At 39.0% G+C, this 16,591-nt stretch overlaps 1 protein-coding gene across 2 annotated transcripts in view; it reads right to left on the bottom strand.

Annotated features, from left to right (window-relative positions):
- The window catches only part of LOC307031198 (myosin-10), a 59,083-nt gene extending 47,309 nt beyond the window's left edge, over window positions 1-11,774 (bottom strand). For both annotated transcript variants that reach the window (XM_079668086.1, XM_079668087.1), the window contains exons 1-2: window positions 11,610-11,774; window positions 8,706-9,087 (exon numbers count right to left, since the gene is read on the bottom strand). In XM_079668086.1, the coding sequence (XP_079524212.1) occupies window positions 8,706-9,050 (345 nt within the window). In that variant the 5' untranslated portion in view covers window positions 9,051-9,087; window positions 11,610-11,774. The remainder of the gene's footprint in view (window positions 1-8,705; window positions 9,088-11,609) is intronic.
- Window positions 11,775-16,591: the final 4,817 nt, after the last annotated feature.

Genomic DNA, 16,591 nt, shown 5'->3' with positions numbered 1-16,591 from the left:
CGCATGCTCCAGTAAGATGTAGGCTCTATGAATAGAGAGACAGCCGGTCGATAAAGGCAAACATGATCCACATAAAGCAGCGGCCAACCATCATTTTCAGGATGAGCACTCTGCTCCATCAATGCAACAAAGGATGAGCATATAGGCATTCAATAATACATCACAGTGACATCATTCATTACTACTGTATACTCCGTCCTCCTTTATCCTCCGCCACTGGCTCGTGAATCGTAATTGTTTAATCAATCAGCAAAGCCAGGTATGAAATAGTATATCCATCAAACGTTCAATGAATGAAACATTTTGAGCCATAAGTCCATAAAGTCGTTTTTAAATGTTTTTCCTGTTTTATGATTTATTGTCCACTAATTTGAAGCATGATGATTACCTGCCTGCTGAGCCGATGGAAGTAATCAAATGTCAGCGTTGTGCTATGCTGGTCTGTCTTAAAAGGTCACACAATACTCAGAAGCAGGACAGGAAAAAATGCAGAGTGAGTAATGCTCAAAGAAATTATAGACAGAAATCTGGCATGCATACAACTCAAATCCCTTAAAAGTAGTTCATTTGCTTCACACTTGGGGACTTTGCTTTTGAGGAGAAATTTTAAAAAAAGGGTAATTTAGCAGCATGACGATTTACTCAGCATGCAAACTGAATAAGGGGAAAGAGATGTCGGTAACCCTGTAGAACAGCAGAGACATTTAAAGATGACATGGATTAGCTGTTAAGCATCGGTTTCCAGAAAAAACCCACTGAAAGAAAAATTCAGTTATTTGAGCAGACAGCTGTTGTTTATCAGTGAACACAAAGAACTCTGTTAAGGCAGTGTGGTTACAGCGTGACTCAGCATGGGCCTCCCTGAGCAAAGAAATGGGGCTGGGGTCAGTCTTTCCCCTTAAAAGCCCTCTGAAACTACTGTTAAATACAAAGATGTGCTTTATTTTCAGTCGAATAAATAAAAACTGAACTTGATGTCTACACTGCTGGAGCTCGCGTAGGAAGAAGAGAGAGTTCAGCTCATGAAGAATACAATTCTGGAACCAAGGTCTGCAAAGAGATTACCTCTTTTTTTACATCTCTAAGTCTAAAACAGGGGTGTCCAAACTATGGTCCGGGGGCCAAATGCGGCCCGCGGACCATTTTGAATCGGCCCTCGGCAAATTAAAAAAGTATAATTAAATATGGCCCACAAATGAAACTTGTCTTATATTGCACTTCTTAAATATAAATGTAAAAATATATTACACAGTAGTATTCATGTGGTAATAAGACTACTTTTTAAATAAATTCAGTCAAAAAAGCCCAATGACCTGTTTACATAACAAGCTTGAAATACACCCTTCCTATTTCTCCTTATTATAATCAACCTGAGGCTTCTGTTTTAAGGGATGAGCTGCAAACACTCACAAGCATCATTTACCTACATTTGATTGATTTTGCTAACTTGTAACTGAACTTATGAGGCAATAAACCTCTAGTGAATGGCCCAGCCCTTCGTATATATTTTTCTGTATGTGGCCCTCGGGGAAAAAAGTTTGGACACCCCTGGTGTATCAAAAAACACAATTCTTGAATTTTGATATGGCTGGGTGCTAAAAGTTTTCCAATATATGTAGAAGCAACACATGCAAAATATTTTTCCAATACATGATGATTTATATGATTTATCTGTTTTTGTCGGATAAAGTGGTAAACAGTGCTCAATGGGCGCCATGGAGATCTGAGGTAAACAAGACTGCAGTTCAAGAAAACTGATGTGATCTTTCTGTTTTTGTGTTGGGTATGTATTATTACATATTACTGTCATATCTGTAGTTGTGTCTTTGTATACTTAAGTCATATTTATAGGTATTTAGTGCTCATTACATCTAGCTAACGTTAGCTAACAATAGTTTGCTAACCACAGTTAGCTATCTATGTTAGCTAAGCTATTAAGCTTAACATCAACAGTAGCAGCTATTCTAGAGTGGACAATGTCATATTCAGAGTATTGATGTCTCATGTTTATTGAGAGTAGCATTGTAGTTGTTACAGTAAATTAACATTTTAAAGTATATTTGCGAGCACAGCTAGCTACTCTGGTAGTAACGTTAAGTTATGTTGAAGTTAGACTATGTACAGCTAAAATTTGAGGCTTACTGTATGCAAGCATGGTTTATCATAATTGAGTGATATTAAGTATGCCAAGATATTATTTTAAACTCTATCCTTGTCCTTGTATTAAATTAACATTTTAAAAACATAGGTGTATTTGCAAGCACAGCTAGCTACTCTGGTAGTGATGTAAGAGTAAGTTATCATTGTAATGATGAAGTTGGACGATGTACAGCTAAAATACAGCATGGTTTATCATAATTGAATGATATTAAGTATGCTAAGATATGATTTTAAACACTTTCCTTAAGCTTGTGTCCTTTTCATTCCCAGGCACTGCACAACACAACCCACCCCAGGATCCAGCTCTCTTAAAGTCCATGTAATGTCCAAAATAAATGTTATTCTGTGTTAATAAATCGCTTCATCACTTTCCACTGTTTCATTTGACATATCAACATCAATGATTCTTTCCATAAATACCCCCCAAATAACATGAAATGTGTGCCACTTTCCCGTGTTATTCCGCTCCGGTAGCAAAAAGCTTGCCAGCCATTAACCCAGCTGTGTGACGTCACATGTGGCAAACACCAGCCTCGTCTGGATTGTTTGTTTTGTATCCTTCCGCTATTTTCGCTCAACATATGTGTAACCGGACCTCGCTAAACTTTTTTTATCTAACAATTCATGATGGGGAAGCGATGTGTAATTGTGAGCTGTGAATGTTTCCTGATTGCTATAAACATTGATCATGGGTGCTGGAAGATTGTGCACAAAACTCGGGTCAGAATTAAGTTACTACAGGTGTTATGCCAGCTTGAGCTAAATGTCACCAGAGTACAGTGAACTTGCCTAGTGACTGAAATATATAAAAGTTGAAGTGAAATAAGTAAGGCCAAAAATGAATTACGTCTGAATATCTTTATTATTTTTACCACTTTTAATTATTTGTGGGCTCGCACATATACCAAAATAGACTAATGTACACTGCAATAAAGATAAAATGTTACAAGTGAAAAATTAACAAAAGAACCCTTTTTTATTTATCAAACAGTAAATTAATACAATCTTACAAATTTGCGATTTGGAAAATGTTGTTTTATTTACATGTTTCTTTGGAAAAATAATATTGTAAATGATGTACTTTGTAAATTATTTACATCATGCGAAACCATTTTAACCAGTTCAGCTGCATGACTTATGTCAAATTACAGATTTGGCCATTGAAATCCCTGATAGCGGCCTCCCGGCTCAGGGTAAGTCTTCCGTATCTCGGTTACAGCACATGCAGCGGGACTCTGATTTTTGGGCCGAGTAGGCCTACACCCCAGCACCAACGTACAAACTGTTGATAAGCTGTATATCGATACTTCCTAATGAAAAAAAAGTATACAGATTATAAATATATTTGGAGAAAAATAAAATGTTATGTAGTACTATTATGTAGCAATGGTTACAAATTGGCTTATAACATGATATTTGTATTTTACTTGTACAAAATAAATATGAGGTTTTACATGACTGCTTGACAGAATCATAGACCTCTTATATATTTCCTCACATGTGTAGTTGTTTCTTTTCCCAAGCATACATTGAACTTGCATACACAGAAAAAATAAAAGCCAAGCTGTTTTTGACTGCTTGAAAGAGTTTAATGGTATCTTTAAAAGTGTACCATATCTGTAGCGACTAAAAGTATTATATGAAAGCAAAGCTGCAATAGGCAGTTGGGTCAATCAATATTTACTTACTGGTGTAGTGGGCCATCAACTGCTCTGTGTTGTTGTTTGTATTGAAGATACGCTATTTTCAGTGTCCAAACACTGAGACAGCCTTCTCTAAAGCCTGGGTGGCTAATAATGCACCTTGGTTTCTCGTCGGTGTCTTCTATCTGGCAGAGTCCTGCACGGGTCTGATTTTCAAGTCCCGCTCCCGCCCCGCACCCGTGACGTGCAGTACCGAACCCGCCCCGCTACCCGCACATATTGCCAATTAGTTCTGCAACCCGACCCGACCCGCCGGCACATGATCCGCAACCCGACCCGAACCCGCATATATAGGCCTATAAGCAGTGACAACGTGCAATTATTAACACACGCAGTTGCATATTTGGCTCAAAAAGCCTGGGATGTTGTTTATTTTCTCCATTTAGGATGACACCAAAAGCCTCCCAGACGTTGGATTTCGCTCTTGAGGAAGAGTTATTGAAAATGCTGTATTCTCCCCTATAGAGAGCTTCACCTCAGCCATTCAGAATGTGGTGCGCTCAGCAGCAGATAGATGCACTGCAGAGGTTATGATTATGCTCGGTACCGCGGAGGAGAGGTCTGAGGATTTAAACATTAAACTAAATTATTATTGTTTAAATATATTTATTATGCAACACCCGCAACCGGACCCGCATCATCTTTGTTTTACCCAGAAGCGAACCCGGAAAAAAGCGTTTGAAAAAATACCACCCGCAAATCACCTTTTTTGCGGGTCACCCGTCGGGTACCCGCGGATACCCGACCCGATGCAGGACTCTGCTATCTGGTCAGTAGGTTGCAAACTGTCTATTTGTTCCATCACCTGCCAGATCTCTCTGCAGCATACACATTCATCTGCAGTGGGCATGCTTTCACAGCATTGACATGTACACCTGAATATTGTACATAACATTAAAAAACAAAACAATATCTGCCGGACGTGTGAGGAACAGATGACAAATTAAGATCGACATTTAGTGCAGGTCAAATTAAATAAAACAGAATTTACCATTCAGTATTGCCGACTCGAGTCTCGCCGGCTGCGGAATCCGCTTCTCTTTCACAAGTTTCTGCCTCGTTGTTCGATTGCTGGGCAGGAGGCTCGTACTTATAAGGCAAGATGCCTTGAAGTGAAAGGCTAGCTGGTTGACTCTCTACTTCTGTAACTGTATCCAGATAACCCACCGAATCTGAGCTTGAATGATCGCTGTCGCTGTCGCTGTCTGAAGTTATCGCGTTGCTTGCCATTCGGACTGATTTGATCAAATGGCAATGTTTGCCACGTGTGACGTCACCGCTCGTTCGGGAGTGATCGGGGGCGTACTCGGCAAACTTCGGAACCAACATCGGTTTTTAACGTATATGTCATTTAATTATGACGAAACTTTAAACATTTTTATTTATTTTTATTCTGGTGATATCTAAACTACATGTTAAAAAACACCTGTGTTAGATGCATTACATGGCCTTTAAGATGCTGCCCTCACCAACTGGTCCCTGCCAGACTAGCAGTCGCAGCCTGGTCTTTGGCCTGGGCCCCAGCATCACCAGTGAGGATGGCATCATCACCGGCGCCAAACTGCCAACTGGTCGTCAGATCTTAGGCTGCATGCTTGCCAAGAAACCTGGTGCAAACGGAGCACTGTCGCAGTTCGAGGCAACCAAGGGTGTCCTGGAGCAGGTGCGGCCATTTTACAAGAAAGCCAACATCCCAATGGTGAGCGACAAGCGTGCCTGCCACAAGATGGTAGACTTAGTCAATGCTAACAACAAGCTGCGGAAAACCTCCCAGGCCAAGCGCTCCAGTGAGACTACAGCGAAACAATTGGAGAAAATGGAGTGCAGACTTGATGCCACATTTCCGCTGTGGCCTCCAAATGTTGAAAAGCTGATTGATAACCCAGAAGACCTAGCTTTCTTGGCCAGCATGAAGACCGACAGAGTGGCCACATTTGGTCTATTGGACAAAAAGCTGCAGCTCAAGGTGAAGCGGCGAGAGGAGCGTCAAGCTGCTGCAGCAGTCAGGCAGTCCCGCTGTGAAAAGGAGCTGGAGGAGATGACGGCAATCTCCAGCTTGGTGTCGGAGAGTGATGAGGAGCCAGAGGTGGATACTAACACAGTCTGTCCAACATCTGAGGGCGAACCATCCCACAAGCGTAAGAAGACTGGAACAAACGTCTTCATTCCACATGACGTCCTTAGCCGACCAAGTGTTGTGTCACTGGCTACAAGGTTGAAGATGTCACCAACGCTCCTGCACCTGCAGAATGTGCTGCAGGCAGTTGAACATGACCGCAGCCAACAGCCAAACCTTCGCCGCTGCAAACGCAAGGTAATCGCAAGCTAATCGCAAGCTTGCAAAAGGACGGTTGCTCTTGGGTGGCGGGTGGGGAGACATATCTGGGGGGAGACGCACGGGCTAGGTTCAGAGTTCAGGTTCCATTTCCTCTCTCTTTCTCCCTGGTGATGTTGCTCAGTGGAGCGGACTCTGGCACAGACTGAGCAATTAAGTTTGAAGTTTAGTTAGGGTTTGTTCTTTTAAGTGTGTCAGTATCGCCCCTTGTGTTTAACAATAAAGTCAATTAAACTTTTTATGTGTGTCCAACATCCATCACTGCTGCACAAAACTCAGGGTAATGTGAACATGTCCCATTGAGCTCCATTCATTTTGTCTATAGGACAAATGAATGGAGAATCTTGAAAGTTGAATTCTGAGAAATGCCCAAGTTGCCCAAAGGGCAAACAAACAACTTTAACTTTGATAACCCTATAGAACTTGTTACTGTATAAAAGTTCACTGTACTCAACATTTCCAGGTCAACCTTTCGAAATAAGACTAAAAATTGCAATTTTTTTGAAATTTCACAAAAGTTCATGTCTTAGGTGGCACCCCTAAATCTCAATGGAATTCCTCAAAACTTTGAAAAAGTCATTTTTATGTTAATTGGAACACAATAGCCAAATAGATATTTTGAAATTATAATGTCCCATTCAAATTTGATGCACTGCACTAGAACTAAAAAATGTAAGGTTTTTGTAAGGTTTTTGTTTTAATATGGTGGCAAACAACTGGTGCTTTAAGGAGATACAAGCTAGCAAAGCAGGCTATTGGCATGCAGCCACCAGCAGACAGTGGCCACAGAGCTCACACGTTGTCTGGTCACAACATCCAGCCCACCACATTAATTATAGTGCTTGAATGTTATATTTAGCTACAATACAGCAGAGCACCAGAAACAAATATGTCAAGCATCAAAGGAGAGTATTAGATTCATGTTGGATTGAGACATTATTATTACTGTAACAAATGTATGCATTTTGAAGCTTGGATGGATGGTTGTATTATCTATGTTTATATATAAATCCATTTATTTATAGATAACCGTTTGTCACATTCCTTTACCAATACTGCTCATAAAAAGACACCATGTATTAGACGCAGCAGACCATGATGAGACGTATCTAAGAGTAAAATGATTTGTAATCCGCAAACATTTTAACAAGCCATGTCAAGTCATTTCTCAGATGCCATTTTAATAATAATAATTTAGATTTTTATAGCGCCTTTCATGAGACGCAAGGTCGCTTTACAAGGAAGAACAGGAGTATAAACTAACATAACAAAAAGGCAGTCAGACGAACAGTATATTTTCAATGTTATATGCAATATTTAGAAGTTCTTAAAGTGTTGTCTTAATAAATTGAATGAATTCACCCAAGAATATGATATACAATTTTTTTTCACTTTGTTGTGATAATCAGGAAGATACTAGACATATTAATCAATAATGACAATAACTTCAAGCTGCAGGCCTACACAGAACATTTTGCAAATCAAAGTATATGATACAAACTTAAATGCAATGTAGCTCTTGGAATATGGACATCACAGAGTATAAATCCCAGCAGAGTAAAAATACCTGCCATAGATTACTTCCTGTAATCATTCCTCTGAGAGGCATGATGCTATAATGCTGCTGGTTTTGCCATACACTGGCTGATGACTAATCATCACAAAGAGTAAATAGTGTCGTTAACATTTGAAACGTCATGACTTCATCCATGAAGCTTCCAAAGCTCTGTCTTAATGGCCAAGGGTAGAAAACCACAAAAGTACTTTCAACTGCAGCTACTTTCTCTTAAGAACGACACATTTACACATAATCCCCTGAACATAAAGGAAAGATTCATCTAAAATGTGAATCTGTTTTGTTCCTAACCATTTACAAAGTAAGTTAAACAGCTTTACGGCTGTCTATGGGAAACAAACCATAATTTTCTAAATCTGTCCAGAGTCTTTCTTGTAGTTTAGCAAAACTCATTTCTGTCTTTGTGACCGGGCCTCTGAGTGTGAACCCCTTCAGCCCCGGCCTCCTGCCCAGGTCTCAGGTGGCCCACCAGCTCTGTGTCTGGGCTATTCCAGGAATGCATGCCACTAAGTGGGTCATAATCACAGGGGAAATCGGCAGCTTATGTAGGACATGATGGCTTGTTCATTGAAAGTAATGTGTTTCTTAGTCTGTTGAATGCAGAGATTCAAGTATGAAGTGCTATGGAAAAGGTATGTACACCAATTGTTCATTTAAAGACACGGAAGGTTACTTCCTCACAATTTTTAGACTATAAATGCACTAATGTGGTAAAATGCACTACAATAAAACCCAATTGCTTCCCAATACATTGTAATGAGGTTACTTAAAGTACATCAAGCCTGACAAAAAATTAATATTTATCACAAAGTTAATATATATAAGGGCCAACAGACATTAGGATGGAACTGTTACATCAACTCTTTGTGATGATCTCTTCAAATAAACTTTCAACATAATAATTTTTTAAGACTTTCAAGTTGTTACTCACATAGATGAGGCCAGAGTAGTAGCGGTCTTTGAGGTTGTGAAGAACAGAGGCTTCGTTCAGGCAGGTGAGTTCGGCCATGTCCTCCACCTTGCTGAACTTTGGCGGGTTCATCTTCTGAATGTCGTCCTTGTTGACCACCGCCTTCTTCCCATTCTCTGCCAGCTCCACCACCACCTCATCTCCACGCTCCTCGCGAACACTGGCTGCCTCGAAGCCATTGCGTTCTGATGGGATCCATACTAGCCTCTTGGCCGTCCAGTCGGCCTGTGCAGCCGGGTTGTAGACCACGGCGCGGTCCACAAAGAGGTACCGCTCCGGGTCCTCCTGCCCACTCCTCTGTGCCATCTCTGCTGGAAACCAGGAGCAGAACACGCTATGCCACCTGTAGGAAGGAGAACAAGTATGTTTGTCTGACCAGCAGAAACAAATCCATGCAGCTGCTAACTGTCACACAGTCCACTTTATAGAGCTTAAATAAGATTACCAGTGTTCCTAAAAACAATCCTTTTAAAAATACTTCTTCATTGAAGACAACAAAGTCAAATAAGTATTAGATTAATGTCTTTATTTAAAAAATGACAGAAAAATCCTATATTGACAAAAAATGTTTTACCACAATAGCTAAAGAAAAGCAAAGCTATTGTGGACCTTTAGTAAAACAGGTACACCTAAATCTCAGATTGTTGATTTAAATGTTGTTATATCGTTTATCTTTCATATGGTGGTAGCCCTACCACTAAAATGTATCCCATTTCAGATCAAACATCTACTCAACCAAGTTGCATTCTATACAGCTGAATGTTAAAGCTAATGGTTAAGTGAAAAGGGTGATGCAGCTTCTCTAACAGCTTCTAAATGCTGCCTCCAAGAAAACTAGTTTTTCATTTGAACAAAATCTTTCCAATAACAAAATATATATTACTTTCAAAAGAAGTAACACTTTCAAAAGCTAGTCCATTATTTACCTTTGGGAACATTTTGAAAAAACAGGTTAGTAAGTATATTTCAAGCCATGTCTGATTAAATGTCAAGTGTCAAAGCTTATCAAAGTGACTCATGGTAGTTGCTGATTTCCTGTTAACACTCTGCGGGAAATGATGGTTAACCTTGTATAAAAGTACTGCTGGTATTTGGGTGATTAAAAAAATATGACATCCCAGCTGTGTACCTGTCTGTTAATAAACACTAAGTGTATTGTGCATTGAATGAATTGGATGAAGAAAATGAAAAGATGACTACTGTAAATATGTCAATCTGTCAGCAGTTAATGTATAGCCTTCTTAATAATCATCTTATAAACAGTGACAGAATAAGCATGAGGAAGCACCTGCTATCGTAGTCTTTTGTAAAGAAAACATATTTCTACAGATCAAATTAGAGGATTTTAAACCAAATAAAAATGGATCGTGATTGTGTGTGTTCTTTATTTAGGTTGCATTAATTTGCAGTCTTTCTTTAGCTTAAAGGCTTTTCAATTGTTCTAGAAGGACTTATTTGGCCCACACAGACACGTGCAGAAGCCTTTACCCATCCATCCCTGTGCATAACCAACCCACATGCACTCACCATTTTAGCCAAGGCAAACCGTCAGTGTGTTATGCAACAAAAAATAAGGCGTTAATGTGAGTGGTAACTATAAAGAGCATTCTGACTTTTAACAGGGCATGCACTTATCTTTACAAATAGTCTGCAACTCAATTAATATTAAAATGTTTTAGAAAATATCTCCAAAAAAACAGTGAGGGATACTTTTCTGACATGGACCAAAGGAGTAATCGAGAAAATACTAAAATTGGATTACATATAATTTAATAAGACTGGTAAGTGGTTTTATCCTTACATACATTCAATGGAATAAACACCTACATCATCAATAATAAAAGCAAACACTTCCACAAACTGAGCTATAAAAAGAACAGAAGAGAGTACCTTAGTCAAACCTGGCACTTGATGCCTTCAACAGCTGATACAATGGCATGTCTGAATGTTGCCCATTGACTGAAAGCACCACTTCGGCTTGTTTCTTAATAATCTGAGACAACATCAGCTGATTAATGCTGAGAGGAGTTATTTAACCTACAATCATGTCCCATGCTTAAAGCAGGCGCTGATTAGACCAGAATCTGGGTCAGGTCAAGGGACAGGGGATCAGAGAGTCTGCTGGCAGCAGTGTCACTGCATCCCCTTACTTCTACTTGGAAAACACTTACTTTCATCCCTTATTCAGCTCTGGGCCAGGGGAGTATAAAGCACACCACGCCCAGGTTGGTTATCTTAGTAGAGGAGGGTCAATCAATTGCCATAAACTGTGCAAATAGTTTGTTAAAGGATTGATATAAACCGTCTGGGCCCCCACCGCTGCATCGGCTAGGTTAGCTTGCTAGCTCAAAGTTGGCGTGCTGTGCTCCATATCCCACCCGCTCTACATGATGCCTGCAAGGACAGCTCTGATAAACACCAACAAAGCACAACTCGGGATCCTATATGGGTGATTTTACGAGTTTAATAAATAACAAGGTGAACAAAAATCCCAAAAAGCAAAATGTGCAAATTAGAGTTTTAGGGATGAGACACAATCCCTTCATGGGTGTGGGTGTCTCAAAGCCGCCTGTCTGGGTGGGGATAAAAGCAAGCCGACAATGACCACACAGTTTCATGGTAACTTATAAAACAATACACGTCTAAATACAGATTCCTGCATCACTCATGTTCATTCAACACTATATCCGAGTGAAACAGAAAGCACGTTTGTTGTGCGGCGCCCCGGCTAACACTAGCAAAACTGATGGTCCTCCATCATTGAAAAGTCATGGCACAATAATCCGCTAGCTAACGGTTACTGTTGCTAACCAACTATCATCCTCACTACCACGAGCTGAGGCCCCGTGTCTCTGCTGAACTCACCACACTCAGTAGATAAAGAAACCCTGCTCAGGTGTTCAGTAGTTATCCAGTAGATTAAAGTAATAGTCCTCCAAATGCGTGCTGAATTAGTCCCTTCTTTCGCCCGCTCTCTCATCAGTGGTACTCCCCCACCATCCAGCACCCTCTCAACCAAACTCTCGCTGGCCAGCAGGGAGGTGGCACCGCACCGCACTCTTTTTTGGGACACACCCTCACTACAATTCTGTAATGTGATTGGTTGTTGGAGTATGATGCCTGACCGTGATTGGTCCAAAATAATTTCTATCCCAAAACTTTGATAGTTGACGAATACCGCCCAAGAGATCAACACCTGCAGACCGATGGATGCTGCTGCAGCTTTACGTGGTTGAAGGACATTCAAATTGTCACTGTGCATTATCATATATTCATTTTGTTTTAGGTATTGCACACTCATACCTGGTGAGAGCTACAGAGTCGCATTAAAATACTAAATTATTTTATATGCATGGAAGATTTTAAAAACAATTCTTATTCTTCTGAATTCTCTGTAAATGAAAACTGCTTGTTCATTAATGAATGTAATTTGTCATCGTTTGGACCTTATATTTTGTTTATTTGTTTTCTGCTGTTCATTTATCTGGACTCCCCATGTCAAATAAATTCTAAATCTCAATGGCAATATTCCTTAAGAAAGGATTCATACAATTACAAAATAAAAGTCTATTGTTGATTAGAGACATGTCAATATAAAATAGAACCATATGATTAAATAAATGACTGGTTTATTGAACCATTGAAAATATACACCTGATCTAATTTTACTGCTTTTTTAATCCTGCAGTTTTTGCCTAGTGCATTTTCATCCTCCCTTTAATATATTCCCATTATCTATATCTGTATACCTTATTCAGATGTATGGTTATGCTTTGCTCATCAGCAACACATTTAATTGTGTTGAAATAGTGCCCTCTGCTGCGTAAAGACAGACATTACCAATACTGACCATGTGCCACCATGTAAAATAGTCTATTGATAATGAATAACTGTAGAAAAAACCCATAACATATTAAATAATAATCTAAAATGTACAAGTGTACAGATAACTGCTTGTTTTTCTGGCACTACAATCCAAAAGATGTGTCCAGTTTTCACTGTTAAGCAACTTTTTTTTTTAAAAGGGACCTATTATGCAAAATCCACTTTTTCATGTATTTTCTACATAACCATGTGTCCCCTCTGTGTAAAGAGATTCTGAAAGTTTCAGGAAAAAAGATTCGCTCCCTTTTTGTCCTGTCCATTTATATAAAAACCTGTCTGAAAATGAGCTGATCAGATTTTGTCCACTTTATGATGTCATAACGTTTTTTTGGCTCGTGTAACCATTAGCCAATAACCAACCAAGGTAATTGAGGTTATCTGAAATTGACGTATGCTGTTGTTAATCCATTTCAGCTAGATTCAGCACATATGAAGTAGAACATCTAGCTAACATTACAAAGAGAAAAATGGGTTTCCACTTTTCAGCTGGACAGTGAAAATGATAACTTCCACATCTTAGATTAGCCTAAAACCTTTTTATCCTACAACCTTTTTTGTTAAAGCACTCATGATATACCACTTCACCTTAAATGCCCCTCTCCCAAAAATGGTTTGACTGCCCAATAATTCTTCATGGTATTTGACGTGCGGCAGACAGTAGAGGGCAGCAGCAGCTTGACAGACAGCTGAAGTAACAGGAAAACCAATTACTCATGATGTATGACATACACTGTATTTGACACAATAAAACTATAATTCACTTTTAAAACTCCATCAAGCTGATTTCTCCCAGAAGCACAGAGGTGTTTAGTAACTGGTTGTATATTAATTCCATTTGTTCTCATACTCTTACTCTATGTTGACTTATAGTATCACGAAATAATAGTTCTTTAAATAAATGTTTCTTTGTACATCTTTATGTCACATAGTGAGCACTGGCATATCTTGAGTGGCAGATGCAAGATGTCTGAGAGAGTTTATTCCTCCCGTCTTGAGTGACAGAGTGACACCCTTTGGTGTGGTGCATTTAGCAAATATGCTGACAGCTCTGTCTCTCAATTGTTGGCTTCTCCAGTCGCCTCTGTGGCATAATAGACCTGTCATCAGCATCGTCCTCCACCGTCGCTCTCATGCTTTTGTCTGGACAGCAGTTTATCAAATATCTCCATCTTCCCTTTTTTTTTTGCAAGCACAGATAAGAAATGTCAAAAGTGGCGCTTTCAATACCAAATTGCCAGATTGGATAGAGATAAATGTTTGACCTCCTTTGGAACTTTCTTCGGTTTTCTGAACAAATAAAGATTGATGTGCTCGCTTTCAGTTTGCTAGCTTCAAAAATCTCCATCTTAATAGCCATTTTGTCCATCACTCAGTTATGAAAATGTTATTCCCAGTAGAAGGGTGAAATGATTTCCTTTTTCTGATGGTATTTCTTATTTGCTTATTTCTATTGGATAGGTGAACTATAGTATGAACTCACTTTCAGATACTTTCATTCCTTTCAAGACTCATTAGACTCCAGAAGGGTCAGAGCTACCACTGAGGACAGTGAGGTCATGAACTATTTTCCAAGGAATTTGGGCTTTAAAGCATCCTGGTTTGCATTTTAGTTACACATCACTGACAGTAATAGTATATATATTTGTGTGTTAGCTGTAACCATGTGGGATGAAGCTTTATTGACCAAAATTAAAGAGAGATTAGAGACTGGACTTCTGGGAACATTTTTTATGGGCTGTTTTTAATTGGATTCATGACCTACAGTATTTGATCTGATGTATTTGTGAGTGTGATAGGCATTATGAAATGTTATTAATGTTCGTTGATTGTTATGTGTGTAGGGACTGCAGATTGAAATGAGCTACAATCTGGCATCTAGCATCTCTTCTCTTTATGAGATGTATTTTTTATGCTTGGTCCTTTTTCAATAAAGATAATATTTTACTCTACCTTAGTATTTCCAAAAATTGACAGTCAAAATTGCTTGTAAATAATTTGATCTTTCAAAGGTAACATTTTATTCTGAAAATAGTATTGACAGTGGGAATTGATACAACATGAAGGAATTAAAACAACAGATAAACATTGTGGTGTAAGGAGATGTTGCATTGATGGTAATGATGACATTGTGATCTATTTATTCTCCGTAGTTCATCCTCAGCTTCCTTTTTAGTGTCTCCTGCAATGTCCACTGAGTATTTGTGGAGAAGCACTACCTTCTAACACACATCTTTCTATTTCTGAGCGCGTGCCCTCTGACCATTGCAGCTGCACCTCTTCAGCACAAGCATCCGTAACCCCAACTCCCAATTAAAAAGGGCTTTTTTTGGCATGGCACGTTTATGGTGCCAAGTCCTATGAGGGAATATAGCGGATAGAGAAAAGGAATACAACAAAGGGAGATATTATAAGAAGCATTTGAATGATTATTGGTTTTATAACATTAGCTTTGTATCTGTTACAAAAAGTGTCGATGGAATAGCGAAGGAATTAATAAGATGGCTAGAGTCACAAAATATGTATACTTTAGTGCTTTTATTTACAGTAAAAAACTCTGAAAAAACAAAGTTACAAGGATGTCCAGTCCAAAATAGAAAGAAGAAATAAACATTAATATATATACAGCTCTCAGAAATGTAAACAGGTACCTCTCTGCTCTACAGCCAAGACTCACCCAAAATCACTTGTGGCCAGAGGTTTATATTTGTTAAGTCCGTCCCCATAGGCCAATCAACTATAAACTTAATTATTGTAATTCTAAATAACTACAAATGTCTTCAAAATGTATTTCAAAAATAATTAAACACGATTAATCAAATAAGTCAACATATACTACTATCTCTGACCACTGAAGCCCTAAACAATTACATTTCTAATACCTAGAAAATACTGTCACCCATGCCCATGCACTACATGGTACGGTCCAATTGAGCACAGCTGTTTCAATGATTGAGCCTCTACTTAAGGCAGTAGTTATCTCTTTTTCTGTTTTTTTTTTTACTCCACAACTGTGAAGGAGAGGGTAAGCCGTTTACTTTGGCACACTGGAAAGCATTGATATGTGAAGTATGATTTAAAATAAAACTGTCTTGAATAAAATAATGATTTGAGTTATTATTTTACAAATTTCCAGCAAACATATCAATTTACAAATTATTGCAGTGCGTGCACTCACCACGTGTTTTCTATGAGTTTCCCCGAGTGTGCCTTTTACCATGCCCCTATGCAAATAGTGACGAGGTCTTCATCACAGTATCCTAACAAAGTTTCCCTAGTTTAATTATACAAACGTCATTTAAGAAGCTGCGTGTACGGTCATTCTATACACTACACATTCAAATGTAATCTACCCTTCTAATCAAGGAGAGTTTTATGTTTGTCCACAGGTTATATGCTGCCTGATTGTGTTGCCTCGTTGCAAATGTTGCAATCTTTCTGTCGTAGCTCAGCAGAAGGGGTGATAATATGGCAGTCATAACGTTTTCAAACCTTTATTTGCAAAACGTAACATTGGTTGGGCAAACATCAGTTTTTATCTCAATATGCTGTTTAATAGACATGAAGACTAGTGAAACAGAAACCTGAAAATAAATAAGGTGCACACTGCAGTGGAACCAATCGGGCAGAAAGAAAGAAAATATGTTCCTAAAGTTACATTGAGGTTTGATTTTTTTTTATTTTATATAATTTCACAAAACCTCTGCATGAACACAGTCTGGTGTCTGGCTCCAGTTCATGGCTCCAGTCACTGGAGCATGTTAAATAGACTGCCAGAGCTACAAAGATTAGATATAAAATGGCAATTTTCCAACCATGTGTGCAGTACCAGTAGGAATGACATTGCTCAGACCAGGGGCCGACCAACTTTATCATACAGAAAGTAGCGGTGAGTTTCACAAGTTAATGCACCTGAGGGCACCCCAGGAAGGTAAATTACATTTTGGGGGCCTCAGAGGGGAGGC

This window comes from Notothenia rossii (assembly GCF_949606895.1).
Source record: "Notothenia rossii genome assembly, chromosome: 1".
Lineage (NCBI taxonomy): Eukaryota > Metazoa > Chordata > Actinopteri > Perciformes > Nototheniidae > Notothenia > Notothenia rossii.
The sequence above is the reverse complement of the archived record's forward strand: the minus strand, read 5'-3'. Positions and strand labels throughout refer to the sequence as shown.